Source organism: Microcaecilia unicolor, chromosome 5, assembly GCF_901765095.1.
Source record: "Microcaecilia unicolor chromosome 5, aMicUni1.1, whole genome shotgun sequence".
Taxonomy (NCBI): Eukaryota; Metazoa; Chordata; class Amphibia; order Gymnophiona; family Siphonopidae; genus Microcaecilia; species Microcaecilia unicolor.
Genome location: NC_044035.1, coordinates 355000160 through 355027737, shown reverse-complemented (window position 1 = coordinate 355027737; position 27578 = coordinate 355000160). Strand labels below are relative to the sequence as shown.

The following is a 27578-nucleotide window of genomic DNA, read 5'->3' as shown; positions in this document are numbered from 1 at the left end:
TCGGATGCCTTCCTCCTGGATTGGGGGGAGGGCCTGCTGTATGCTTATCCTCCCATTCCTCTGGTGAGGGAAGACTTTGTTGAAACTCAAGCAAGACCGAGGCACCATGATTCTGATTGCTCCTTTTTGGCCGCGTCAGATCTGGTTCCCTCTTCTTCTGGAGTTATCCTCCGAAGAACCGTGGAGATTGGAGTGTTTTCCCGACCCTCATCACGCAGGACGAAGGGGCTCTTCTGCATCCCAGCCTCCGGTCCCTGGCTCTCACGGCCTGGATGTTGAGAGCGTAGACTTTGCCTCTTTGGGTCTGTTCAGAGGGTGTCTCCCGCGTCTTGCTTGCTTCCAGGAAAGATTCCACTAGAGGAGTTACTTCTTTCTGTGGAGGAGGTTTGTCGTCTGGTGTGACAGCAAGGCCCTAGCTCCTCGCTCTTGTCCTACACAGACCCTGCTTGAATACCTTCTGCACTTGTCTGAGTCTGGTCTCAAGACCAACTCTGTAAGAGTTCACCTAGCGCAATCAGTGCATACCATTACCATGTGGAAGGTAAGCCGATCTCAGGACAGCCTTTAGTTGTTCGCTTCATGAGAGGTTTGCTTTTGTCAAAGCCCCCTGTCAAGCCTCCTACAGTGTCGTGGGATCTCAATGTCGTTCTCTCACCCAGCTGATGAAACCTCCTTTTGAGCCACTGAATTCCTGCCATCTGAAGTACTTGACCTGGAAGGTCATTTTCTTGGTGGCAGTTACTTCAGCTCGTAGAGTCAGTGAGCTTCAGGCCCTGGTAGCCCAGGCCCCTCTTACACCAAATTTCATCATAACAGAGTAGTCCTCCGCACTCACCCTAAATTCTTGCCAAAGGTCGTGTCGGAGTTCCATCTGAACCAGTCAATTGTCTTGCCAACATTCTTTCCCCCGTCCTCATTCCTGCCCTGCTGAACGTCAGCTGCACACATTGGACTGCAAGAGAGCATTGGCCCTTCTATCTGGAGCGGACACAGCCCCACAGACAGTCCCGCCCAATTGTTTGTTTCTTTTGACCCCAATAGGAGGGGAGTGGCTGTAGGGAAACGCACCATATCCAATTGGCTAGCAGATTGCATTTCCTTCACTTACGCCCAGGCGGGGCTGGCTCTTGAGGGTCATGTCACGGCTCATAATGTCAGAGCCATGGCTGCGTCGGTAGCCCACTTGAAGTCAGCCTCCATTGAAGAAATTTGCAAAGCTGCGACGTGGTCATCTGTCCACACATTCACATCTCATTACTGCCTGCAGCAGGATACCCGACGCGACAGTCGGTTCGGGCAGTCAGTTCTTCAGAACCTGTTTGGGCTTTAGGATCCAACTCCACCCCCCGAGGGCCCTGTTTGTTCTGTTCCAGGCTGCACTCTCAGTTAGTTGGTAAATTTTTTAGGTCAATCTCAGTTATGTCCTCGCCGTTGCGAGGCCCAATTGACCTTGGTTGTTGTTTTGAGTGAGCCTGGGGGCTAGGGATACCCCATCAGTGAGAACAAGCAGCCTGCTTGTCCTCGAGGAAAGCGAATGCTACATACCTGTAGAAGGTATTCTCCGAGGACAGCAGGCTGATTGTTCTCACAAACCCGCCCGCCTCCCCTTTGGAGTTGTGTCTTCCCTTGAAATGTATTGTCTTGCTACATACTGGACTGGCCGGCTTGAGCCGGTTTCGGGCGGGAAGACGGCCACGCATGCGCGGTGCGCGCGGGCGCGCGAGAGCTAGCAAAGGTCTTTGCTAGAAGATTCCGATTGGAGGGGCTGCCGAGTGACGTCACCCATCAGTGAGAACAATCAGCCTGCTGTCCTCGGAGAATACCTTCTACAGGTATTAGCATTCGCTATCGGGTAACGTGGTGGGTGGTATAATGAGGGAATTGTGTGGTATAGTGAGGGTATCGGGTACGAGTGCTGCTCCCCTACACCCCTTTCAGGCTGCTGTCCTTATCCTTGTTGCAGGTTGGGGGATCTGGGGCTGGAGCAGTTCAGTGTGTCTGAGCTCTTCTCTAGTATTCTGATCCCTGGCTTCTTCCTGCTTGCCTGCATCTTGCAGCTGCATTACTGCCACCGGCCCTTCATGCACCTGACAGACCTGGCTCACATCCCTACAGCAGAGGATAAATATCTGCACAGGTACGTTCTCCTGGGACAGCTATGTGCGTGTGTTGGGTGGTGGAGGGATATATGAGAACCTAGAAACTGCTATGACACAGTCCGTCAGGGCAAGAAACGTTACTGAGCTCTCGGGTTTGAACAGACTTCATGTTGTCTGGTCTGGTCTGATAAGAGTGCGATGCATCAGTTTCCTGCACAGCCTGCAGCCAACAGAAACAGCTGCAAGGGCCACCATAGGATATCTGTATGTGATGAGCCCCCTCTAGTGGACAGAGCTGTGCCATGCACTGCATTACAGAACCTTTCTTCTAGCAACAGATAGAAATAAGCAAAACAAAAGGGAAATAGGGCATTACTTTTTTTTATTGGACTAACAATAACATTTTTGACAAGCTTTTGAAGGCAGGACTTCATGTCAGGTATGAGGAAAAGATGACATATCACAGACCTGCCGAGTCTCCCGCTTTCAGCAGGTCAGCTCCCGCCGAGAAGCCGGGATCTCCTGCTAAGTGGCCTTCCCATCCAGCGCAGTAGGAAACACCTCTATAAAGCACCATCTCCTGCTGCCGCTGGACAAGGAGACCACTCCTTTTACAGCTGGCTGCAAATCAGCTGTGCTGGGGTGGAGCAATGGGTTGGGATGTGTGGAGCAATAGGCGTGAGTTGTGGGTGGAGCTGGCAGAGCAATGGATGCGGCAGAGCTAGAATGGAGTGGGGGGTGGGCTGGGACAGGCCCAAGATCTCCTGCTGAGTATCATTGAGTGGCTCTGTGCATGGATGTCATGAGTGCAGGTCTCTTTGGTGTGGGGAAGGGATTGACTCAAGGATTGGTCTGGGGAGGTGCTGCTTTGCAGGGGGTAGGTAGGTGTATGGGGGTGCTTCCCAGTTAGGGGTAATAAACATGAAACTGCCTAGGGTTAGAGAAGCATGGGCACTATGGGATCTCTGGTGGAGAGGAGGGGGATAGTGTGGATGGGCAGACTGGATAGGCCATATTGTCTTTTCTATGGTACAGGGGTATTGTATCTGATGATCTTAAAGGGTCAAACTGACAGAAAAGGAGACAGTGAAAGCTAGAAGGATGCTTGGGTGTATAGGGAAAGGAATGCCAGTAGGTAAAAGAGGTGATGATGCCCCTGTATAAGGCTCTGGTGAGACCTCATTCAGAATATTGTGTACATTCTGGAGACCTTAAAAAAGATATGAACAGGGATGGAGTTGGTCCAGAGGCGGCTCCTAAATGGTCAGTGTTCTTCGCATAAAGCGTATGGGGACAGACTTAAAGATCTCAAATATGTTTTCTTTGAAAGAAAGGCAGGAGAGGGGAGATATGAATAGAGACATTTAATTACCTACGCTGTATAAATGCACAGAAGTGAGTCTCTTTCAACTAAAAGGAAACTCTGAAAATGAGAGGGCATAGAGTGAAGGTGAAAACAGAAGTGGCCTGAGGAAATACTTCTTCACAGAAAAGGGAGGCGAATTCGTGAAGCGGCCTCACAATGGAAGCAGAGGAGAGGAAAACAGGTATCTGAATTCAAAGAAAGCTTGAGACAACCACTGAGGATTTTAAGGGAGGAGAAGGGAATGGGAAGGAGAAGGGGATCTCTGGTGGAGAGAGGGGAATAGTGTGAATGGGCAGAGTGGAATGGAATGGTGGACGTGAATCGCTTATTACTCTTTCCAAAAATACTAGGACTATGGGGCAGGCAATGAAGCTATTAGTAGTAGATTAAAAACAAATCAGAGTTTGATTCCCACTGCAGCTTCTTGCGATGAAGCCCATAATCAATAAAATAAAGTAAAAAATATATATATATTCACCAGAGATTGAAAAAGAAATATATATATAATATGCAGTGTTTTTGGCTTCTGAAATGGCCATTATAGGAATGTCCAGTTAATATGGCTAAGGGCACCTCACTCCGACCTACCCTCCATGTTCCCCAGAGTTCAAAAGAGAACCCCTTAAGCTCTTGTGTTCACGGTTGTTTTTTCACTTTCCACCAGAAGCCAAGTAGTGGGAGAGGTGAGGCTGCATCCTCTCCTGAGGAGGAGGAGGAGGAGTATGGCAATGCTTCCTCTGGACATAAAGGTAAACCCTTCCATCGTAGTCTTGTCAAAGCCACTTGGTGGGCAGGGGGGGTGCCATAGGGATTCTAGCCCAGGGAAAGGGTAATCTCCACTATGCCAGTGAGTGGATCTGACCTGCTGGTTGAGGGGCAAGTGCTGGGCAGACTTCTACGGTCTGTGCCCTGAAAATGGCAGATACAAATCAAGGTCAGTTTACACATAAAGAAGCACATATGAGTTTATCTTGTTGGGCAGACTGGATGGACCATACAGGTCTTTCTCTGCCATTATCTACTATGTTACTATGAGAGAGGGATCCTGCTGGATGGGGAAGGGGGGTGGTCTGGCAACTGATTCCTGTTCTTTCCCAATGCTCTCTGATTGCCAGAGAAGTGGAGCTCTTCAGTACATGTCATGGAGCTTTTGGAACACACATTATAGAATGAAGCCAGCAATGTCCTGGGGCAGAGCTAGAGGTCTGGATTTGGTGTGATAGCATCTCCCAGAGCACTGAAACATGGGTGTAGGCTGAAAGGGGAGTGGACATTGGACAGTGTCTTCCTGTACTGGAAGCCTGAGAAACCTGAATTAAGCAATAAGGGAGGACAATGTCTCTTGCACTGCAGAAACCTGCAGGAATCCACATTAGATACTGATGGGGTGGGGAGGGGTGTTCGTTAACCTGCACAGAGCAGCAGTTACAATACAACACTAACCACCTCACTGGCAGGGCAGGATTAATGCATAGGCATACTAGGCATGTGCTTAGGCTCCAAATGTTTAGAAGGGGCTGTTTCAGATCTGCCGGGGGAGGGGGACAGAGCCACCGTTGTCTTTTGCCTCCACTGCCCGTGTACTTTCCTCTGTCTACCAGGAGTTGTCAGTGAGCAGCATCGCTTACCTGCTGCTCCCTCCTTTTCCTCTGTAACTGGACCTTTGTGGGGACCCATGTGTGGTAGTTTTAAAATGTATTTATATTATGATCGGGGACCCAGCAGATGGTTAATTGTGCCCCGCTCACTGGACAGACCAGATGGGTCACTTTGGTCTTCATTTACTATCGTTTACTTTGTGACTGTACGTTACTAACTGGAGCGACCATGAAGGAGTTGCAGATCTTAACAGAACACTGCCGTGTATTGGAACGAGCAAAGCGATTGGACTGTGTTACCCTGCTTTACTTGCACTGTCATTGGTCTCATGTAAGCTTTTGGTTTTAACCTATAAGGCATATTTTACCAAGACCCCTTCTTCCCTGGCTGGGCTAGTTATGCCTTATGGGCCTAGCAGGGATCTGGAATCTGCAGCTGAATTTGAGCCAGTAGTCCTGGTTCTGTCTAGGCATTGGGTTTCCACGAGAGAGGGAGCATCTTTTAAAATCTGGTCCTTACCTTTTGGAACAGGCTGAAGGATCTTTGAAACATTTCAGGCGTTTATTAAATGCTTATTTTTAACTGTTTCATTTATTGCTATCTCCCCTTTCTCCCATGTACCTAATACTGGGTTTGTTTGATGTTTGTTTGTTTCTGGTCTGGTTTTCTTTTTGGATGTGTGGTCTTGAGAGGATTCGCTTTCCTTTTAAACGCTGGAGTTCTTTTCCTTTTCCATTAAATTTTGTTATTGTCACCGCTGTGTTCTTGCACAGAGGCAAACGATACAGCAAGTTAATAAACTGTAAACTGTTGTACAACTGGGAGATGTGCAGGAGCCCCCGTTACAAACAGTTCTGCTCTTTCATATCTGTGTTGTCAGGTGGGGCACTGGCTATGGATATACATCTAGCGATAAGAAATCCAAACACGGGCCAATTTCCAAAAGCAGGAGGGATTCCTTTGAATTCCTCCTTTCTCAGGAACATGAGGGGGTAATAATTTTAGAGCTTTTTTTCCTTGCTGTCTTTCCAGACCAGTCCAGATGTGTGAGTATACCTTCTACCAGCAGATGGAGACTGAGAGCCTTAAATACATTTGTGGTGTTTAAGAATTGACAGTATAGAAAAAGGCAGAAAAACTGAGTGGAGGATACAAAACAGGACAAGGGAGGCGTGAGAGTGTACTAGGAGAACGGGGGGGGGGGGGGGAGGGGTTCTGAATTTTATTCAGTAAACACCTATTTTATTGTACCCTGCTTTTGCTTTAAACTTTAAGATGCTGTAAGCTGCTCCCCCTAGATCAGTTCCTTTGAGTTTAGACAGCTGAATTTTTGGAGAGGGTGGAATGGGCAGAAGTGTCTTTTTTTTTCTTGTTATTTTTGGTTTGTTGTGGCTCTTTTTGTCCTGAGTAAGCGTCCTTCCATTTTGAACCCCTCCCTTGCACTGAATGAATTTCTTGCTATCATCTCTCCTGTCTTGCAGCTCCCCCCAGTAAGTGGGGCCTTGTGGCGGAGCGCTTGATGGTTCTGTTCTGGAAGTTCTCAGACACCCTGCACCGGCTCCAGGCTTTCCTCTGGAGATTACTGGAACTGCACATCATGAAGCTGGTAGCTCTCTACACCGTCTGGGTGGCACTGCAGGAGGTAAGGTGGAATGAACGTCTCTCGTCATGAGAACAAGTTCATTACAGAGGGTCATGTCGAGGACAATGCATAAGCATATGGAAATTCTCCAAGGATATAAGGTCGATATTTAAAGTGATTTAACCAGCCAGAACTGGAGGGTAACCACTAATTTTCAGCATATTGGTTAGTACTGTTTTGGTGGCGTTCCAGGGGGGGATTCGGCACTTGGCCAGTTAAATGCCGATATTCAGCACCTAACTAGTCAGGTTAACCTCATAAAAGTCAGTCCTATCTTTATTTGATATCCCATAGACAGTTAAGTGCTGAACATCATACTCAGGCCTGGCATTGAATTTGTGAGTTTAACGCTGGCGACAGTCAGCAAAGTGCCGACTGCTGCCGGCTGAATATCAAGCCCTTGGGATATATTTAATGGAAAATGATTACTGGACAGTCGTCTCTGTTATCTGTTACATTGGTAGCGATTGCCTTGATAAACAGGAATTAAGCACGGGGTAGAGAAGGGAAGTGATGCAGCTCCTTTGTCATCCTTCAGGTGACTGTCATGAACTTCCTACTTGTGGTGTTCTGGGCTTTGGCAACGCCCTTCTTTCGTTTCCGACACATGGCCTCCTGCCTCTCCACTATCTGGGTCTCTATCATCATTGTCTGCAAGATGCTGTATCAGCTGAACATCGTCAGCCCTGAGGAGTACTCCACCAACTGTACCCAGGTGAGGGACGGAGGGCGGAGCCATACTGGGTCATTAGGGGGCTGTGCCCCCTGTTTCCTTTATTAATAGACCCTAAAACTTCTCACGCGTCCTGTGAGGATAAATTCAGTAGAGATGGGGGGTCCTTGGGAAATAGGGGATGTCACTTAAAAGGCAGCCTCAAAATCCTTTACAAGCTGCTCCGTGAATGTAATATGCAGCATCGAGGTACATTATGGTCTCAACGTTCTTATGACTTATGCACTTTACTCCATCTTCTGAGGTTTATGTTTCAACATTTGTATTGATGACATAACAAAATACACCACACCTTCATACATGAATATGAACAAGTTCAAGCTTTACAAATCGTGATCAAGTTTTCCAATAGATTAACTCCCCCCCTCCCAAAACACCTGACAGTAGTCCCACCCACCCTCTCCCCCCTACCCTCCTTCTTCCCCCTCCTTCCCCCTTCCCGTCCCACCTGGCCTTGTTCTCTGATAGCCCAGGTGAGTTCCCCCCTCTCTCCCCCTTTTCCTTCCTCCCCCCCTTCCCCTTGGATTCTTCCGAGGTTTATAAGCGAAAAACAAAAAGAGCTGCGTAATCACAACACTGGCTGAAAATGCCAAGATGGGTCTTGGTTTTGGTACTTTTCCTACACTGGTGGTCAGGAGTTAGATTGGGAGTATTTGGATTAGTTTTTGCTTCATGTCCTGTGCTGGTGGCTGGTCCCATCGTGCTGCTGTTATGATCCGACTGGTCTTTGCATGTTCACGTATTCCGCAGCCTAAAACATGACCAGTTCCTCACTTCTTTCCTGTCTCGTTTCAGCCCTATCCAAACAGCACCAACATGGAAGATGAGGAAATCCTGAACTCCACCCTCTACCGGGGCCCCATAGACCCAGCCAATTGGTTTGGGATCCGGAAGGGTTTTCCCAATTTGGCCTACATCCAGGTAAGGAGATTGTAGGAGGGAGCTGATGCCAGGCTCTCCCTTACTGGTCAAAGGTAGATTATCTGCCCATTCTGCAAGCCCTGCTGTCATAAGTATTGCCATACTGGGACAGAACAAAGGTTCATCAAGCCCAGCATCCTGCTTCCAACAGTGGCCAATCCAGGTCACAAGTACCTGGCAAGATCCCAAAAAAGTACAAAACATTTATGTCATGTCTGGGCTCACAACTCTGAGTATTTTGTCTTTGATCCGAGGTAGGCAACTGACAAAAAATATCATTTTGTGCCAGAAATATGGACTCTGAAAATTCATACACTGAGTGTATCAAACAGATGCATCTCGACCCCTATTGTAGAGCTTGTCACTGTGTTATTAAGGTGTAATTCATGGTTCATAGAACCATCAGAAAGTGAAACTGTGTCTGAATTGGAAATCAGGGGAATAACCATACAGTGGAGGACAGAGAAGAAGCCAGATGACTTAAGAACATAAGATTAGCCATACTGGCTCAGACCAGTGGTCCAACTAGCCCAGTATCCTGCTTCCAACAGTGGCCATCCAGGTCACAAGTACCTGGCAGAAACCCAAAGAGTAACAAGTTTCCATGTGGAATATCAATTAGTAGCAACATTCCATGTGGAACCCCAAAGAATAGCCAGATTCTGGAATCCTAAAGAGTAACAAGATTCCATGTGGAATCTCAAAGAGTAGCAACATTCCATGTAGAACCTGAAAGAATAGCCAGATTCTGGAATCTCAAAGAGTAACAAGATTCCATGTGGAATCTGAAAGAGTTGCAACATTCCATGTAGAACCTGAAAGAATAGCCAGATTCTGGAATCCTAAAGAGTAACAAGATTCCATGTGGAATCTCAAAGAGTTGCAACATTCCATGCTACAAATCTAGCCCAGTAACCTGCTTCCAACAGTGGCCAATCCAGGTCACAGGTACCTGGCAGAAACCCCAAATAGTAGTAGCAACATTCCATGCTACCAATCCCAGGGCAAGCAGTAGCTTCCCCATGTCTGTCTCAATAGCAGACTATTGACTTTTCCTCCAGGAACTTGTCCAAACCATTGTTAAACCAAGATATGCAACCACTGTTACCACATCCTCTGGCAACGAGTTCCAGAGCTTAACTATTGCTGAGTGAAAAAAATATTTTCTCTTATTTGTTTTAAAACAAAGACAAAGCCTCTAGTGAATCTGCATCTATTGGATCATCAAACAACACCAGGATTCGGGAACTGCATAATGATGAAACCATAACTGCAATTCCATGAGTTGAAGTTTACATCTTTAACCTATATTATCTCTAAATTTCTGATATCTTCTGAAGCTGCCCCTCAATTAAACTACCAATAATCTCACAGATGTGAAATAAAGTCTTTAGATCAATGTCTTTAGTAAACAGAAGTGCCTACTAGATATCAGATAATGGACTAAAACTATTTTACCTTTTTTTCAAGTTGTCCCATTCTCGTTATCATTTTCGTTGCCCTTCTCTGTATCTTTTCTAATTCTGCTGTATCTTTTTTGAGATGCTGTGACCAGAATTGCTCACAGTATTTGAGGTGCGGTTGCGCCATGGAATGATACAAAATTATTATAACATTCTCATTTTTGTTTTCCACTCCTTTCCTAATATTTCCTAACATTCTATTGGCTTTCGTAGCCGCCGCTGCACACCATCAATGTCAATGTTATGCTTATTAATCGCTATATCCCCTAATTAAGGGTTCATTGCAATTTACAAATAAAATGTATCAATAAACAAAATATGGATAAAATTTCATTAAAACTAATAACACTTACTATAAAGATAAGTTTTCAGTTTTTTCCAAAGCAGTCATTTATTACATCTAGGAATTTTACCTCCTTAGTGGTCCCTGATGTACCATTTATCCAGTCAATATTGGGGTAATTGAAATCACATATAATAACAATATAATTCTACAGAATTATATTGTTATTATATGTGATTCAATTCTACAGATTCCTTATATTAAAGATAATTTATTTTTTTTTATATATATTTTTTTGTTACATTTGTATCCCGTGCTTTCCCACTCATGGCAGGCTCAATGCGGCTTACATGAGGCAATGGAGGGATAAGTGACTTGCCCAGAGTCACAAGGAGCTGCCTGTGCCTGAAGTGGGAATCAAGCTCAGTTCCTCAGTTCCCCAGGACCAAAATCCACCACCCTAACCACTAGGCCACTCCTCCACTGTTGCTACTATTTGAGATTCTACATGGAATGTTGCTATTCCACTAGCAACATTCCATGTAGAAGTCGGCCCTTGCAGATCACCAATGTGGCCGCGCAGGCTTCTGCTTCTCAGACTCACAGAAACAGAAGCCTGCGCAGCCTTCTACATGGAATGTTGCTAGTGGAATAGCAACATTCCATGTAGAATGTCCAATAGTAGCAACATTCCATGTAGAATCTCCAATAGTATCTATTTTATTTTGTTACATTTGTACCCTGCGCTTTCCCACTCATGGCAGGCTCAATGCGGCTTACATGAGGCAATGGAGGGATAAGTGACTTGCCCAGAGTCACAAGGAGCTGCCTGTGCCTGAAGTGGGAATCCAACTCAGTTCCTCAGGACCAAAGTCCGCCACCCTAACCACTAGGCCACTCCTCCACTGTTGCTACTATTTGAGATTCTACATGGAATGTTGCTATTCCACTAGCAACATTCCATGTAGAAGTCGGCCCTTGCAGATCACCAGTGTGGCCGCGCAGGCTTCTGCTTCTGTGAGTCTGACGTCCTGCACGTACGTGATGAGATGGCTGAAGGGAGATATAACAGAGATTTATAAAATCCTTAATGGAATGGAAAGGGTAAACGCAAATTGACTGCTTACTCTTTCGAAAAGTACACAGACTAGGGGACACACCATGAAATTAGTAAGTAATACTTTTAAAACATATAGGAAAAAATATTTTTTTGCTTGGTGAATAATTCATGAATTAACCTCTGGAATTTATTGCTGGAGGATATGGTAAAAACTGTCCTGGACACTGATCCACAGTCTATGGCTTGTAGCACTTCACACCCTACTTCTACATAATCTCTTCCACTGGACAGTGTTTTCTTCTGCCCCGCTATTAATGCACCGTCTTACCTGAAGTAATGGATTTGAAATTGCTCTCTGGATTACATCAACCCCCTAATTCTATAAGAGTTGACAAAAACTGGGCACACAGATTTGGGCACAAGCCCAGTTTACAAGTGCAATTTAACTGAATAATTTTATTTTATTTATTGCATTTGTATCCCACATTTTCCCACCTCTTTGCAGGCTCAGTGTGGCTTACAATACATCATGGATATTGGAAATAATGAGCCAATTAGTGCCAATACATGGCTTTTTAACAAGCAATTATTGGCACCTAAATTTTACATGCGTCCCGAAAAAAAAGGGCGCGGAAATGGAAGGATCATAGATGATTTGGGGTAGATGGTGGAAATGCTTTTTGGTTACACATATAATTATATAATTAGGGGGAATCCGTGCATAAAATTTAGGTGGGGGCATCTGCACCACATTTTCGTTGGTACAAATGGACACACCTAAATTTACGTGTGACCCCCAGGACTTAAGCATTATTGTGCTGTTCTAGGCTAAATGAGGTCAGAAAACTTCAACAGCCAGCATAAACCATTCCCATGTAAAATCTTTGCCAGTAGACTCAATTCTTAATCCAACTCTGCTTTAATGTAGCAACCATAGCAAGCAAAGAAAATCAACTTACAGTTCAGTTGCTTGGAAAGAATTGTTGCCCTCTGCAAACAGAGTCAATAACTAGCTACCTCAGAGGCAAGGAGATGCCAGAACCTCAGCCCAGCTGAGAGGAAAAGCTGTAATACTCAAAGGGGAAAATGTGGGAAGTGTTTTGATGGAATCACAGTAGATCAAGGAGGGATCAGCCCCTAGAACAGCTGCTGATTACAAAGGTGTGCTAGGAAGACTGGGACTCTCTAACACAGCCCCCAGGAGGAGAGAGGAAGGGCTGGCACTGGCCCAGACCCAGAACTAAGAGCCAATAGGGAAAGCTCACAAGAAGTCAATCACAGGAAACTGCAAACCACAGGGATAGCAGCCTAGTACACAGTGCTATCTGTGCTATCTTTAGCCTTTCCTCACATGAGTCTATTACTAGAGACCCAAGCGAAATCCACCATAAAGACAATGTTTCTCTCAATGTGGAACGCATTGCCAAAAGCAATAAAAACTACGCTTGACCACCTAAATTTTCAGAAAGCACTAAAGACAGACCTGTTCAGAAGAGCATACCCCACCGACCCAACATAAAAATACCGGTCACTTGCGACAGAACATAACCAAAGACCGTAACGGACATTACCTGACTCTTCTTCCCCCTCCTTTCCCTCTCTAGGTTCCCCCCAACTGTTCCTACCATACATGTACCTCATTCTACCACAATATCACTTTGTATTTATTCATGCCATGTATTTGTTCAGACCGTAATTGGTAACGCCGTTAACAGTTATATGTAAGCCACATTGAGCCTGCAAAAGGTGGGAAAATGTGGGATACAAATGTAACAAATAATAATGATTTTGGTTGCCCTTCTTTGTACCTTTTCTAATTCCTCTATATCTTTTTTGAGAGATGGTGACTAGAATCTGGTCGCCGCATCTCAAGAAAGATATAGTAGAATTGGAAAAGGTGCAGCGAAGGGCGACTAAAATGATAGCGGGGATGGGACGACTTCCCTATGAAGAAAGACTAAGGAGGCTAGGGCTATACAGCTTGGAGAAGAGACGGCTGAGGGGAGACATGATAGAGGTATATAAAATAATGAGTGGAGTGGAACAGGTGGATGTGAAGCTTCTGTTCACGCTTTCCAAAAATACTAGAACTAGAGGGCATGCGATGAAACTACAGTGTAGTAAATTTAAAACAAATCGGAGAAAATTTTTCTTCACCCAACGTGTAATTAAACTCTGGAATTCGTTGCCGGAGAAAGTGGTGAAGGCGGTTAGCTTAGCAGAGTTTAAAAAGGGGTTGGATGGTTTCCTAAAGGACAAGTCCATAAACCGCTACTAAACGGACTTGGAAAAATCCAAAATTCCAGGAATAGCATGTATAGAATGTTTGTACGTTTGGGAAGCTTGCCAGGTGCCCTTGGCCTGGATTGGCCGCTGTCGTGGACAGGATGCTGGGCTCGATGGACCCTTGGTCTTTTCCCAGTATGGCATTACTTATGTACTTATGTAGAATTGCACACAGTAACTCAAAGTGCAATCTCGCCATGGAGCAATACAGAGGCATTATGATATTTTTTGGTTTATTCTTTTATTCCTTTCCTAATAATTTTTTTTTTTTTTTTACACAGAGCAGATTTTAACCACTAGATCTTTTTCCTGGGTGATGACTTCTAATGTGGACCTTAGCATCGTGTAGCTCTAATTTGGATTATTCTGCCCAATGTGCATCACTTTTCTCTTATCCACATTACATTTCATCTGCTATTTGGACGCCTAGTCTTCCAGTCTCCCAAGGTTCTCCTGCAATTTCTCATAACTCACATGTGATTTAACACTTTAAATAATTATGTTGCATGCGGATTTGATCACCTCACTCATTGTTTCATTTTCTTGTAATCAGTCCAGAACTATGGATGGTCCGGGTAATAAATGCATTAAATAAATATATATTGTTCCCATCTCCAGATTTGTAAAGAGGTTCAAAAGCAGTGGTCCCTTGAACACTCCACCTTTCTTCATTGAGAGAATTGACTGTTTAATCCTATTCTCTTCTTTTCTATCATTTAACCTGCTCTCTGTAGGACATAGTCGCCTATCCCATGACTTTTTAATTTCCTCAAGAGTCTCTCACGAAGGACTTTGTCTAGGTACATTATATCCCTGGCTCACCATTAGCCACATGTTTATTCACCCCTTCAAAAATGTGTAGAAGATTAATGAGGCAAGACTTCTTAGGCTACATTCATGTTGGCTCTGATCAATTAACTGACTGTGGAGGGTATTTTAGAAGTATCCTCACATGTAAATATCATAAGTACATATATAAGTACATAAGTAATGTCACACTGGGAAAAGACCAAGGGTCCATCGAGCCCAGCATCCTGTCCACGACAGCAGCCAATCCAGGCCAAGGGCACCTGGCAAGCTTCCCAAACGTACAAACATTCTATACATGGAATTGTGGATTTTTCCCAAGTCCATTTAGTAGCGGTTTATGGACTTGCCCTTTAGGAAACCGTCTAACCCCTTTTTAAACTCTGCCAAGCTAACCGCCTTCACCACATTCTCTGGCAACGAATTCCAGAGTTTAATTAGTTGGGTGAAGAAAAATTGTCTCCGATTTGTTTTAAATTTACTACACTGTAGTTTCATTGCATGCCCCCTGCCTACCTGGCCTACCCATGTAAATGCAATTTCAGAATACAGCCTATCTAAATCTGGGAATTCTGAGCACGTTTCTAGATTTCCAAGAGGTGTGGAGAGGGAGTGCTTAGGGCCGATTTGCATAAATGTGGATTCTTATGTACTTATGACAAAACAGAACTGATACCCCTCTCTGACCCTACCCACCCCCACCCCCACCCCCACCCCCACCCCCCAATTCCTCATCTCCAGTTTAACCAGGCCTTTGATATCTAGTGAAAGCAGGAGCAATTGTCCACTTGCACCTGCTCATATGGATTCAGGATCAAAAATGTCTTCTCTGTTCCCTAGTGATACTCTTTTTGTATTACTGCTGGGGGGGGGGGGTCAGTCTTCAAAATACCCATCTTAGACAGCTTGGTCCCTAGCGGCAGTGTTGCAGGATTACTGCTAGGGGTCATGGCAGCCATTTTGGATCCTGCAGCAGTAAGAGGGGGATCAAATGGGCATTGCTTCTGTTCCCAATAGAGACCAGGGAGCTTGGTAAGGGCAAGGATGAGGATTAAAGGTGGTGGTGGAGGGAGGGATCTGCTGGGATAAGGAGGTAAGGAGGGCAAAAAAGGACTTTGAGAAGAAATTAGCGTTGGAAGCAAAAATACATAGTAAAAATTTTTTTAGATACATTAAAAGCAGGAAACCGGCCAAAGAGTCGGTTGGGCCGCTGGACGAAAATGGTGTTAAAGGGGCGATCAAGGAGGACAAAGCCGTAGCGGAGAAATTAAATGAATTCTTTGCTTCGGTCTTCACCGAGGAGGATTTGGGGGGGACACCGGTGCCGGAAAGAATATTTGAAGCGGGGGAGTCGGAGAAACTAAACAAATTCTCTGTAACCTTGGAGGATGTAATGGGTCAGTTCAGCAAGCTGAAGAGTAGTAAATCACCGGGACCTGATGGTATTCATCCCAGAGTATTAATAGAACTAAAAAATGAACTTGCGGAGCTACTGTTAGAAATATGCAATCTGTCCCTAAAATCGAGTGTAGTACCGGAAGACTGGAGGGTAGCCAATGTTACTCCGATTTTTAAGAAGGGTTCCAGAGGAGATCCGGGAAATTATAGACCGGTGAGTCTGACGTCGGTGCCGGGCAAGATGGTGGAGGCTATTATTAAGAATAAAATTGCAGAGCATATACAAAAACATGGACTGATGAGACAAAGTCAGCACGGATTTAGTGAAGGGAAGTCTTGCCTCACCAATCTAATGCATTTTTTTGAGGGGGTAAGCAAACATGTGGACAATGGGGAGCCGGTTGATATTGTATATCTGGATTTTCAGAAGGCGTTTGACAAAGTGCCGCACGAAAGACTCCTGAAGAAATTGCAGAGTCATGGAATCGGAGGTAGGGTATTATTATGGATTAAGAACTGGTTGAAAGATAGGAAGCAGAGAGTAGGATTGCATGGCCAGTATTCTCAGTGGAGGAGGGTAGTTAGTGGGGTCCCGCAGGGGTCTGTGCTGGGTCCGTTGCTTTTTAATGTATTTATAAATGACCTAGAGATGGGAATAACTAGTGAGGTAATTAAATTCGCCGATGACACAAAATTATTCAGGGTCGTCAAGTCGCAGGAGGAATGTGAACAATTACAGGAGGACCTTGCGAGACTGGGAGAATGGGCGTGCAAGTGGCAGATGAAGTTCAATGTTGACAAGTGCAAAGTGATGCATGTGGGTAAGAGGAACCCGAATTATAGCTACGTCTTGCAAGGTTCCGCGTTAGGAGTTACGGATCAAGAAAGGGATCTGGGTGTCGTCGTCGATGATACGCTGAAACCTTCTGCTCAGTGTGCTGCTGCGGCTAGGAAAGCGAATAGAATGTTGGGTGTTATTAGGAAGGGTATGGAGTCCAGGTGTGCGGATGTTATAATGCCGTAGTATCGCTCCATGGTGCGACCGCACCTGGAGTATTGTGTTCAGTACTGGTCTCCGTATCTCAAAAAAGATATAGTAGAATTGGAAAAGGTACAGCGAAGGGCGACGAAAATGATAGTGGGGATGGGACGACTTTCCTATGAAGAGAGGCTGAGAAGGCTAGGGCTTTTCAGCTTGGAGAAGAGACGGCTGAGGGGAGATATGATAGAAGTGTATAAAATAATGAGTGGAATGGATCGGGTGGATGTGAAGCGACTGTTCACGCTATCCAAAAATACTAGGACTAGAGGGCATGAGTTGAAGCTACAGTGTGGTAAATTTAAAACGAATTGGAGAAAATTTTTCTTCACCCAACGTGTAATTAGACTCTGGAATTCGTTGCCGGAGAACGTGGTACGGGCGGTTAGCTTGACGGAGTTTAAAAAGGGGTTAGATAGATTCCTAAAGGACAAGTCCATAGACCGCTATTAAATGGACTTGGAAAAATTCCGCATTTTTAGGTATAACTTGTCTGGAATGTTTTTACGTTTGGGGAGCGTGCCAGGTGCCCTTGACCTGGATTGGCCACTGTCGGTGACAGGATGCTGGGCTAGATGGACCTTTGGTCTTTCCCAGTATGGCACTACTTATGTACTTATGCTGCTGTTTGGGAAGGGTGTCTGCATGCATGAGGGTGTGTGGGTGGGGGATCAGATGTTTCTTGACCGATAGGATACTGTTTGGTTACATGTCCCAGCTGTTAAAGAACTGAGAGCTTAGCTCCTTGTAAGTTTCTGCATTCCTCGCTGACAAATGATACAGGTGAGATTCTACAGTAGAAGGCTCTTTAAAAACCATAGAGAATTGACATGTATTGATCCTAGCATGTGTCGCTATGCATATGTTATTTCATGTCGCTGTATGCCTTTTCTAAAAGGCTCTGCATTCAGCTAGTTTTTTTTTATAAAATAATATCAGTTTATAAATTCTCTCCTGCAGTCAAGAGAGGTATATGCCATTCCTCTCTCTCCAGGGGTAACGTCTCCAAATGGGTTTGGGTGTATCAAGCTGGGATATGCTGGGTATGATCTCCATCTCTGAAATGTACTGCTACTGCTCACCTCAGTACTCGCATAGTGTCAGAAAGCCACCTCCTTTTGGATTTTGGGAGGGTGGGTGGGTGTGTGTATGAATTGCTGACATTGCTGCCTGGATGTCTCAGCGTCATCTGAAACTAAACATGACCAAGACTGAGCTTCTCATCTTTCCCCCTAAACCAACCTCTCCTCCTCCCCCATTCTCTATTTCTGTGGATAGCACTCTCATTCTTCCTGTCTCATCAGCTCGTAACCTTGGGGTCATCTTTCACTCCTCCCTCTCCTTCTCTGCACATATTCAGCAGACTGCTAAAACCTGTCAATATCACCAAAATTCGCCCTTTCCTTTCTGAGCACACCACCAGAACCCTCATCCATACTCTTATCACCTCTCGCTTCGACTATTGCAACTTGCTTCTCACAGGTCTCCCACTTAGCCATCTCTCTCCCCTTCAATCTGTTCAAAGTTCTGCTACATGACTAATATTCCGCCAGTGTCGTTATGCTAATATTTGCCCTCTCCTCTAGTCACTTCACTGGCTTCCTATCCGTTTCCGCATACAGTTCAAACTCCTCTTATTGACCTATAAGTGCATTCACTCTGCAGCTCCTCAGTACCTCTCTACTCTTATCTTTCCCTACACTCCTCCCTGGGAACTCCATTCACTGGGGAAATCTCTCTTATCTGCACCCTTCTCCTCCACCGCTAACTCCAGACTCCGTTCCTTTTATCTTGCTGCACCTTATGCCTGGAATAGACTTCCTGAGCCGGTACGTCAAGCTCCATCTCTGGCCGTCTTCAAATCTAAGCTAAAAGCCCACCTTTTTGATGCTGCTTTTAACTCCTAACCCTTATTCACTTGTTCAGAACCCTTATTTTATCATCCTCACTGTAATATTCCCTTATCTCTTGTTTGTCCTGTTTGTCCTAATTAGATTGTAAGCTCTGTCAAGCAGGAACTGTCTCTTCATGTTCAAGTGTACAGCACTGCATAAGTCTAGTAGCACTATAGAAATGATAAGTAGTAGTAGTCTATGGGATTCCGGAATCTTGCTACTCTTTGGGATTCCACACAGAATTTTGCTACTATGGGATTCCGGAATCTTGCTATTCTTTGGGATTCTGCATAGAAATCTTGCTACTCTTTGTCCTTATCCCTTATTTGTCCTGTTTGTCCTGATTAGATTGTAAGCTCTGTCGAGCAGGGACTGTCTCTTCATGTTCAAGTGTACAGCGCTACGTACGTCTAGTAGCACTATAGAAATGATAAGTAGTAGTAGTAGTTTTTGGGATTCCGGAATCTTGCTACTCTTTCTACAAGAATCTTGCTACTCTTTGGGATTCTGGAATTTTGCTACTCTTTGGGATTCCGGAATCTTGCTACTCTTTGTCCTTATCCCTTATTTGTCCTGTTTGTCTGTCCTAATTAGATTGTAAGCTCTGTCGAGCAGGGACTGTCTCTTCATGTTCAAGTGTACAGCGCTACGTACGTCTAGTAGCACTATAGAAATGATAAGTAGTAGTAGTAGTTTTTGGGATTCCGGAATCTTGCTACTCTTTCTACAAGAATCTTGCTACTCTTTGGGATTCTGGAATTTTGCTACTCTTTGGGATTCCGGAATCTTGCTACTCTTTGTCCTTATCCCTTATTTGTCCTGTTTGTCTGTCCTAATTAGATTGTAAGCTCTGTCGAGCAGGGACTGTCTCTTCATGTTCAGGTGTACAGCGCTGCGTACGTCTAGTAGCGCTATAGAAAGCATAAGTAGTAGTAGTAGTAGTATATCACGGTGTGCTGTGAAACTTTTAAAATGTTTCAACATTTAATACAAACTTGCTATACTACCTTCCCTCCCTAGAGCTTTAGGCACTGTATAATGAAAATACATAGAACATATTATATCAAAAAATTGAAAGGGAATTAGTACCCATATATAACTTGTTAAACTGTTATTAAGTCAATGGTACTTAATTTCCTTTTTTATTGTTATATCCAAATTAATAAAAATGATTGAACAAAAAAAACAAAAAAAAAATTCAAAGGGAAGAGGTTAAAATGGGGTATGTGGTGTATGATAAGGAGGTTTAACGCACTCATATCACTCTGTCTCTCACAGAACCATCTACAAGTGTTGATGATCTTGATCTTCGAAGCCATTGTGTACCGTCACCAGGAATATTACCGCAGTCGTTACCAACTGCTGCCACCAGTCACGGACACGGTTTTCAAGGATGTGTCTCGTGAACAGCTGGACCAGGGCCTACTCAGCTGCATCCGATACTTCATTAATTATTTCTTTTACAAGTTTGGCTTGGAGGTGAGCTACAAAGGGCAAATGGAAAAAAGAAGGGCATCCCTGACGAACACTTGGGCGACTTTACTTGGTCCCTTTTTTTTCCATGACCAAGCCTCAAAAAGGTGCTCGAACTGACCAGATGACCACCGGAGGGAATCAGGGATGACCTCCCCTTACTCCCCCAGTGGTCACCAACCCCCTCCCACCCAAGAAAAAAAATCTAAAAACATTTTTTTCCAGCCTCTATGCCAGCCTCAAATGTCATACCCAGCTCCATCACAGCAGTATGCAGGTCCCTGGACCAGTTTTTAGAGGGGGCAGTGCACTTCAGGCAGGTGGACCCAGGCCCACCCTCCCCTACTTGTTACACTTGTGGTGGTAAATGGGAGCCCTCCAAACCCACCACAAAACCCACTGTATCCACATGTAGGTGCCCCCCTTCATCCCTAAGGGCTATGGTAGTGGTGTACAGTTGTGGGGAGTGGGTTTTTTGGAGGGGGGGTTGGTGGTCTCAGCACCGAAGGTAAGGGAGCTATGCACCTGGAAGCAATTTGTGAAGTCCACTGCAGTGCACCCCTAGGGTGCCCGGTTGGTGTCCTGGCATGTGAGAGAGACCAGTGCACTACGAATGCTGGCTCCTCCCATGACCAAATGGCTTGGATTTGGTCGTTTTTGAGATGGGCGTCCTCGGTTTCCATTATCGGCGAAAACTGGGGACGACCATCTCTAAGGATGACCTAAATGTTGAGATTTGGGCGTCCCCGACCGTATTATCGAAACGAAAGATGGATGCCCATCTTGTTTAGATAATACGGGACACTCCGCCCCTTTGCGGCGCCATCCTCTGAGATGGGCGCCCTTATAGATGGCATCCCCGTTCGATTATGCCCCTCTAAGACACCCAGCTGGCACTTTCAAGGGTAAATGTGCACTTGTGCACATAACTGCTAGTATTCTATACATCTGTGTGCACAAGGGGCACAGAAATGTGGGTGCTGAGGTTAGAGAACTGTCCTTCATACATCTATGTGGCCCAGACAAATAGTAGATGTAAATAGAGATGTTTGGCTTGTACAGTTCAGATTATGAGTCTATTCAGCGACACCATCTAAAGACGCTCCAAATTATATCTGAGCTGTGTGGCTGGATATCTGCCTCAGAATGTTTGCAGGACTGAGGTGCAGGCAGGCAGCGGCGTAGCCATAGATGGGCCCAGGTGGGTCTGGGTCCACCTACTTTGGGCTCAGGCCCACCCAAAATTCTTTCACACTTGTTATTGGCTGGTGGGGATCTCCATTCCCCACCAGCTGCAGGGGTCCTCCATTGGCAAGAACAGCTCCCTTTCCTACTTGCTCCAGCTGATGGCACTCTCTACACGCTGCCATCGCGCTGGCCTCCCCCTGCCGCACACGTGAAAGCCGAGCATGTGCAGGGGGGCGGGGCAGTGGCAGCGAATGGACAGTGCCTCCAATTGGAGCAAATAGGAAAGGCAGCTGTTCCTGCCACCGGATGACCCCTGCAGCTGGTGGGGCTTGGAGTTCCTCACCAGCACAGGTATTTAGCATAATGTTGTGAGTTGGGGTGGGGGTGGTGAAGACATGTGCCTGCCCAGTGGCCCATCGAAAATTCGAGGTGTGGCTACGCCTTTGGGTGCAGGTTCTGTCCTACTCTTTCTAGTTTGGGGTTAATGATAGATCCCAGATTTTGTACTCTCTCCCTCTCTCTGCCATTTTCTGTTCTCTTCCTCTCTTCTCCCAGATCTGTTTCCTGTTGACAGTGAATGTGATTGGACAGCGCATGAATTTTATGGTGATTTTCCATGGCTGCTGGCTTGTTGTCATCCTGACCCGGCGTAAGAGAAGCCGTATCGCCAAACTGTGGTCCAAGTACTGTCTGTTCCTGTTCATCTTCCTGCTCTTCCAGTACTTGCTGTGCTTGGGGATCCCTCCAGCTCTTTGCATCGGTAAATCTGGGAAGGGGAGGGGAGAGGAGAGGAGGCATTGTCACTGTGGCTCACTCATTCTAGGCTTGTCTTGAGGGAGGGTTTGGTTGGTAGTGAATGTATCCCATCCCCCCCCCCCCCCTTGTATCGAAGCATTGCAAAAGATTGTTGCGTCTCCTAAAATCATATGAAAGATGCCTTGTGATGTGATTAAGAGATGCAAATGATAGCTCTGTTATCATGAAATTGTGGGGGTGGGGAAGGAATTCTGGGTCCTGATTGGCTACTGTGCTGAGTGGGAAGAGTTGGAAATTAATCTTTTGGGATTCTGCCAGGTACTTACAACCTGAATTGGCCACTGTTGGAAACAGGATACTGAGCTAGATGAACCTTTGATCTGACCCAGTATGGTGATGCTTATGTACCTAGAATCCACTATCTTTAAGAAATCAGGCATTGGTGTATCCTTATAACCATTAGAAAGAAGGGGGGGGGGGGGTTAAAATGCTTCGTCCCCTCTATAGCCCTGGGGGTCAGGCATGACAAAGTCAGCAAACTGTTGCTTTTTTTCTTGCAGATTACCCTTGGAGGTGGAAGCATTTCATCCCCGTTAACTCAGCGCTGATCAAATGGATGTATCTGCCAGATTTCTATGTGTCTCCAAACTCGACGCATCTTATGGGTAACTGCCAGTGCCTGCTATAGGAAGGAGAGGGGGACTCAAATACAAATCAACATATGCATCCAGCTTCTCCTATATAAGCACACGATTGTGGAACGCACTACCAAGCGCCGTGAAAACAAGGCACGATCACCTAAACTTCCGGAAATCGCTAAAAACCAACCTGTTCAAAAAGGCATACCCTATCGACCCAACTTAATTGCCTAAAACCCTGCAACACAAAGAAACCAAAGCCCGTAACAGACTCTGCATAAATCTTCCTCTTCACGACGCCCCATATGCTTAGACCACATGAATCCTTTTCAAGCACAACAACTCTTTGTATTTGTCTCTCTACCGGAGTTGGCGAAAGCCTCTACGGGACAATGTAAGCCACATTGAGCCTGCAAATAGGTGGGGAAATGTGAGATACAAATGTAACAAGTAAATAAGTGTGCTTCAGGTCACTGCTTCTCACCTGAAGGCCACATCACCTGGGGGGTGGGGAGGGGAGAATGAGTTTCATCCTTAAGTTCCAGACCTTTCCTTCTCTTTAACCGGCCTCTCTTCTTCATTTTTCTTCCATGGTTCATCACATTCCTTAGCAAAAAAAAAGTACGGATGGACAAAAGGCCTTCCAAAAAAAGGGAGTCTGAGGCTCAAGGTAAAAAGTACTATATTTCAGCGTAAATGCCTTCATCACATAACACATAAAAGTAAATAAATAAAAATATACAACCATACATCGGTGTTAATGAAACAAAAAATAATAAAAAGTTACAAAAGGTAGCTGATATAATAATAATTAAAAAAAAATCAAATATACAATGCAGTTGTATTAATACTGAACCGAGCATGAAATATCTCTTCTGTAATATAATACATAATCAAAACGATGGCAAAAGAAAATGACACAGGAAGACTTATCAAACTCTATCGAAAAAACGTATACAAGAGAATATGGTAAAATACTTATATGTAATTGTACAAATATATATTTATATTTCTAGCTCAAAAAATGACAAACATCTGTTTAACAAAACACAATAAAAGCTCAAATATACCTTTCAGGTAACTGGATGGCTAAATTAGTGATGGTACATGGGTAATTTAAGTACTTACCTATGAATGGTTAAAGTAGATCAAAATGTGATCAAAATTACACATATAAATGCTAAAGATGAAAAATGAGAAATGAAGATAAAAATTAACCTTATTGAGTCTTTTATCAATGAGCTTTAGAAAGGACACAAAGCAACAGCAGTTTTCACAGCAGCAGAATGTAGTAATGGACGCTAATTGACCAGTTAATCAGAAACTTCAGCAGGTTACAGAATGCATTATTAATTCTAATAGGGTCATAAAAGTGTAAATTACAAACATTAACAACAATGAAAACTGCAGAAAAGGAAAACAAAAAACTGTACTAAGTTACGTGTGGAGAATTTTATAAAAAGGTGTATATAAATGCTTAATGAGAGAGACAGCGCCACATAAAAATCAATTATCACATGGTAACCAGGATGTTGTAAGTAAAAAAGTAATATCCATGAAAACAAAAAGCATGAGAGAAAGGCAGACATGGAATATGCCTTGATAACTGCCTTTCTCTTCTGCTTTTTAGTATTTTGTTTTCATGGATTGGTAACATAAGATGTTGGTACTAATTGGGTTTCTGCCAGATACTTGTAACCTGGATTAGCTACTGCTGGAAGAAGGATACTGGGCTAGATGGACCGTTGGTCTGGTCTGACCCGGTATGGCTAATCTTATGTTCTTATGATGTCTGAATTCTAAAAGCTTACACTGAATTTTCAGGGCTACAGGGAGCTGGGGGGGGGGGGGGGGAGTGGAGGGGTGCACACTTGCATGTTCATTTCCTTGCAGTGGTCGGTGACATTAATTAATTACAGAATTGTAATTTCAGCATAATCAAGTTTTTTGCTTTTTGTATTGTAATCCACTTGGTACACAACAAAAAGGAGAGGCCTGGTTGCTACACACAACCATAAGAACACACTGTGCATCAAATGAGATGACAAAAAAGGTAAACACCACTTAAAAGTAAAATCAATACAAAAGCAAAGCAACTTTTTGAACGCGCCAAACCCCTCCGAGAAAAACTGCACTGGCTCCCAAGCAAAGAACGTATTGCTTTTAAAATCTGCACCCTGGTTCATAAAATTATCTACGGCAAAGCCCCGGGATACATGTCATAGACCTGCCAACCAGAAACGCAACAAGATCAGCACGAACATACCTAAATCTTCACTACCCAAGCAGCAAAGGACTCAAATACAAATTAACATATGCATCCAGCTTTTCCTATTTAAGCGCACAACTATGGAATGCACTGCCAAAAATAGTAAAAACAACGTACGAGCACCTAAATTTTCGGAAAGAACTAAAAACAAACCTGTTCAGAAAGTCATATCCCACTGACCCAACATAAAAGCCTGAGCACCTGCAACACAACAAAACCAAAAATCATAATGGACACACCCCAACTTCCTTCTTCCTTCCTAAGTTCCCTAATATACCTACCTCACATGAACCTATTCTACTACAATAACACCTGTATTTGTTCATTCCGGAACTGGCGAACGCCACTACGGTACTGTGTAAGCCACATTGAGCCTGCAAATAGGTGGGAAAATGTGGGATACAAATGTAACAAATAAAATAAAAATAAATAAACTTTACTAGATAAAAATAGGATACAGTTTGATTACACAAAACCCAACACGGCCACGTTTCAGCTTTATTCCTGCATCAGGGGTATAAAAACTGGTTTGTAGAAATTTATACCAAATTATTTTGCAAACCATATGTGTTAAGTCAAACACCTTAAAAATCACAGTTGACCCCCATCAACGTATTGTCAACAAAATCACAATATATGCAAGTCGGTCGTCAGCTGTTCAAGCGAAGCAACACTGCATGGTATCTACTGTGATCACTTTTACAAACGCCTACTTCATGTGTGCAAGCCTTTTAAACCCCTAACGTAGGCGCAAGCCGAATCATGACCATGTTGGATTTTATGTGATCCAATAAAGATTTTGTATTGATTTTACTATTTTTAACTGGACCTTTTTTTTTCTCCTGTTCTCTCTTTTGATGGAACACTGTGTTCCCAGAAAGTACAATTCCTAAGAGTATACAGTACAGAGGATCTTAAACTGACGTCTTCTGCCTTTCCTGCCATAATCTGGAGGAGGCATAGGCGCCGACTCCGTGGGTGCTGTGAGTGCTCAAGCACCCCAATTTGTCACCCACTGGAAGTTCGTTCCCTCCCTCCGAGTTCCAGGCCCCCTCCCTCCAAATTTTAAAAGTCATTTTCTTACCTCGTCGGGGTTAGGGTGGCAGCAGAGGTAAAAAGTTTTCCCTTCTCTCTCTCTCCGCTCTGGTCTGGAAATGAGGGCGGGACCAGAGCAGAGAGAGAGAGAAGGGAAAACTGAACTAAGCGCAGAGCCTGCACGCTTTTTACCTCTGCTGCCGCCCTAACCCCGACGAGGTAAGAAGATGACTTTTAAAATTTGGAGGGAGGGACCCTGGAACTCGGAGGGAGGGAGGGAGGGGAGATAGGGAGGGGGATGAGGGGGATGGGGGGAGAGGGAGGGGGAGGGGGGAATGCATCACCTGTAAAAAAAAAAAAAAATTTCAGCACCCCCAATCATTTTGAAAAGTTGGCTCCTGTGGGAGGAGGCACCCCTCGAGGCAGTGCTCTCCACTATCAGTAAACCCCCCCCCCCCCCCCCCAGTCTGCGTCTCTGCTTTCAAAGTTTGCCTTAGTCTGGGGAGTCTGGATTTGCCTTTTTGATTCTGTTTCTGAAGAAAGTATTGGGAAAAAACGACAGCAAAATATGTCTAGGTCTGATCAGACGAAGCTGCCTTTAGTAGTTTAATGGTGATCACGGTCCAGTGTCTGGTATTTTTTGTTTTTGTTTTTGTTACATTTGTACCCCGCGCTTTCCCACTCATGGCAGGCTCAATGCAGTGGGCAATGGAGGGTTAAGTGACTTGCCCAGAGCATGGTAGAGCATTTCTGTAATAATGTCATAAAGCAATTCAGATTATAGAGAAGTTTCCCTTCTTTGGGATCTAGCAATGCAGGTTTCTTAATTTTATAATGTACGGTAAGTAGGGGGATTCGTATTCAGAAGTTCTTTTAAAGAAAAGAGCTGGACTTGGAGTATCATTGAGAATGACAGAACAGTCACATGCCTGCGACCTTGTGGCTTTCCTCTAACAAAGAGTTTGGCCAGTGATTGTCCTCTCTGTTCTCGTATTCCTGCTGCTGCCACCTGGTGTCTGTCATGCTAACACGTCTCTTTCCTGTCTGCACTAGCTGACTTCCTACTGCTGCTCTGTGCCGCCCAACAGTGGAAGGTCTTCACAGATGAGAAGAAGGAGGAATGGTACACAATAGCAGGAGAGAACACTGATGAGCTGGAGCCGCTGACAGACCGGCCAAACCCAGTGCCCAACTTCATCAACTGCAGGTGAGTGAGTGCCCACTGACCCTGTGCCCAGTCTCAGAAGCTGCAGTGGGCGAGTGCCCACTGACCCTGTGCCCAGTCTCAGAAGCTGCAGTGGGCGAGTGCCCACTGACCCTGTGCCCAGTCTCAGAAGCTGCAGTGGGCGAGTGCCCACTGACCCTGTGCCCAGTCTCAGAAGCTGCAGTGGGTGAGTGCCAGCCTGACCCTGTGCCCAGTCTCAGAAGCTGCAGTGGGTGAGTGCCCACTGACCCTGTGCCCAGTCTCAGAAGCTGCAGTGGGTGAGTGCCAGCCTGACCCTGTGCCCAGTCTCAGAAGCTGCAGTGGGTGAGTGCCAGCCTGACCCTCTGCCCAGTCTCAGAAGCTGCAGTGAGTTAGTGCCAGCCTTACCCTGTGCCCAGTCTCAGAATCTGCAGTGGGTGAGTGT

The 27578-nt window shown here is 45.0% G+C and overlaps 1 protein-coding gene across 1 annotated transcript in view; it reads left to right on the top strand.

Moving 5' to 3' along the window:
* Window positions 1–27578, top strand: part of PIEZO1 (piezo type mechanosensitive ion channel component 1) — a gene marked incomplete in the record, with an annotated part of 321245 nt that overhangs the window by 222744 nt on the left and 70923 nt on the right. Inside the window, 7 exon segments of the mRNA XM_030204591.1 lie at window positions 6549–6706; window positions 7245–7421; window positions 8235–8360; window positions 19870–20070; window positions 21808–22012; window positions 22569–22673; window positions 27004–27157. Of these exon segments, the coding sequence (XP_030060451.1) occupies window positions 6549–6706; window positions 7245–7421; window positions 8235–8360; window positions 19870–20070; window positions 21808–22012; window positions 22569–22673; window positions 27004–27157 (1126 nt within the window).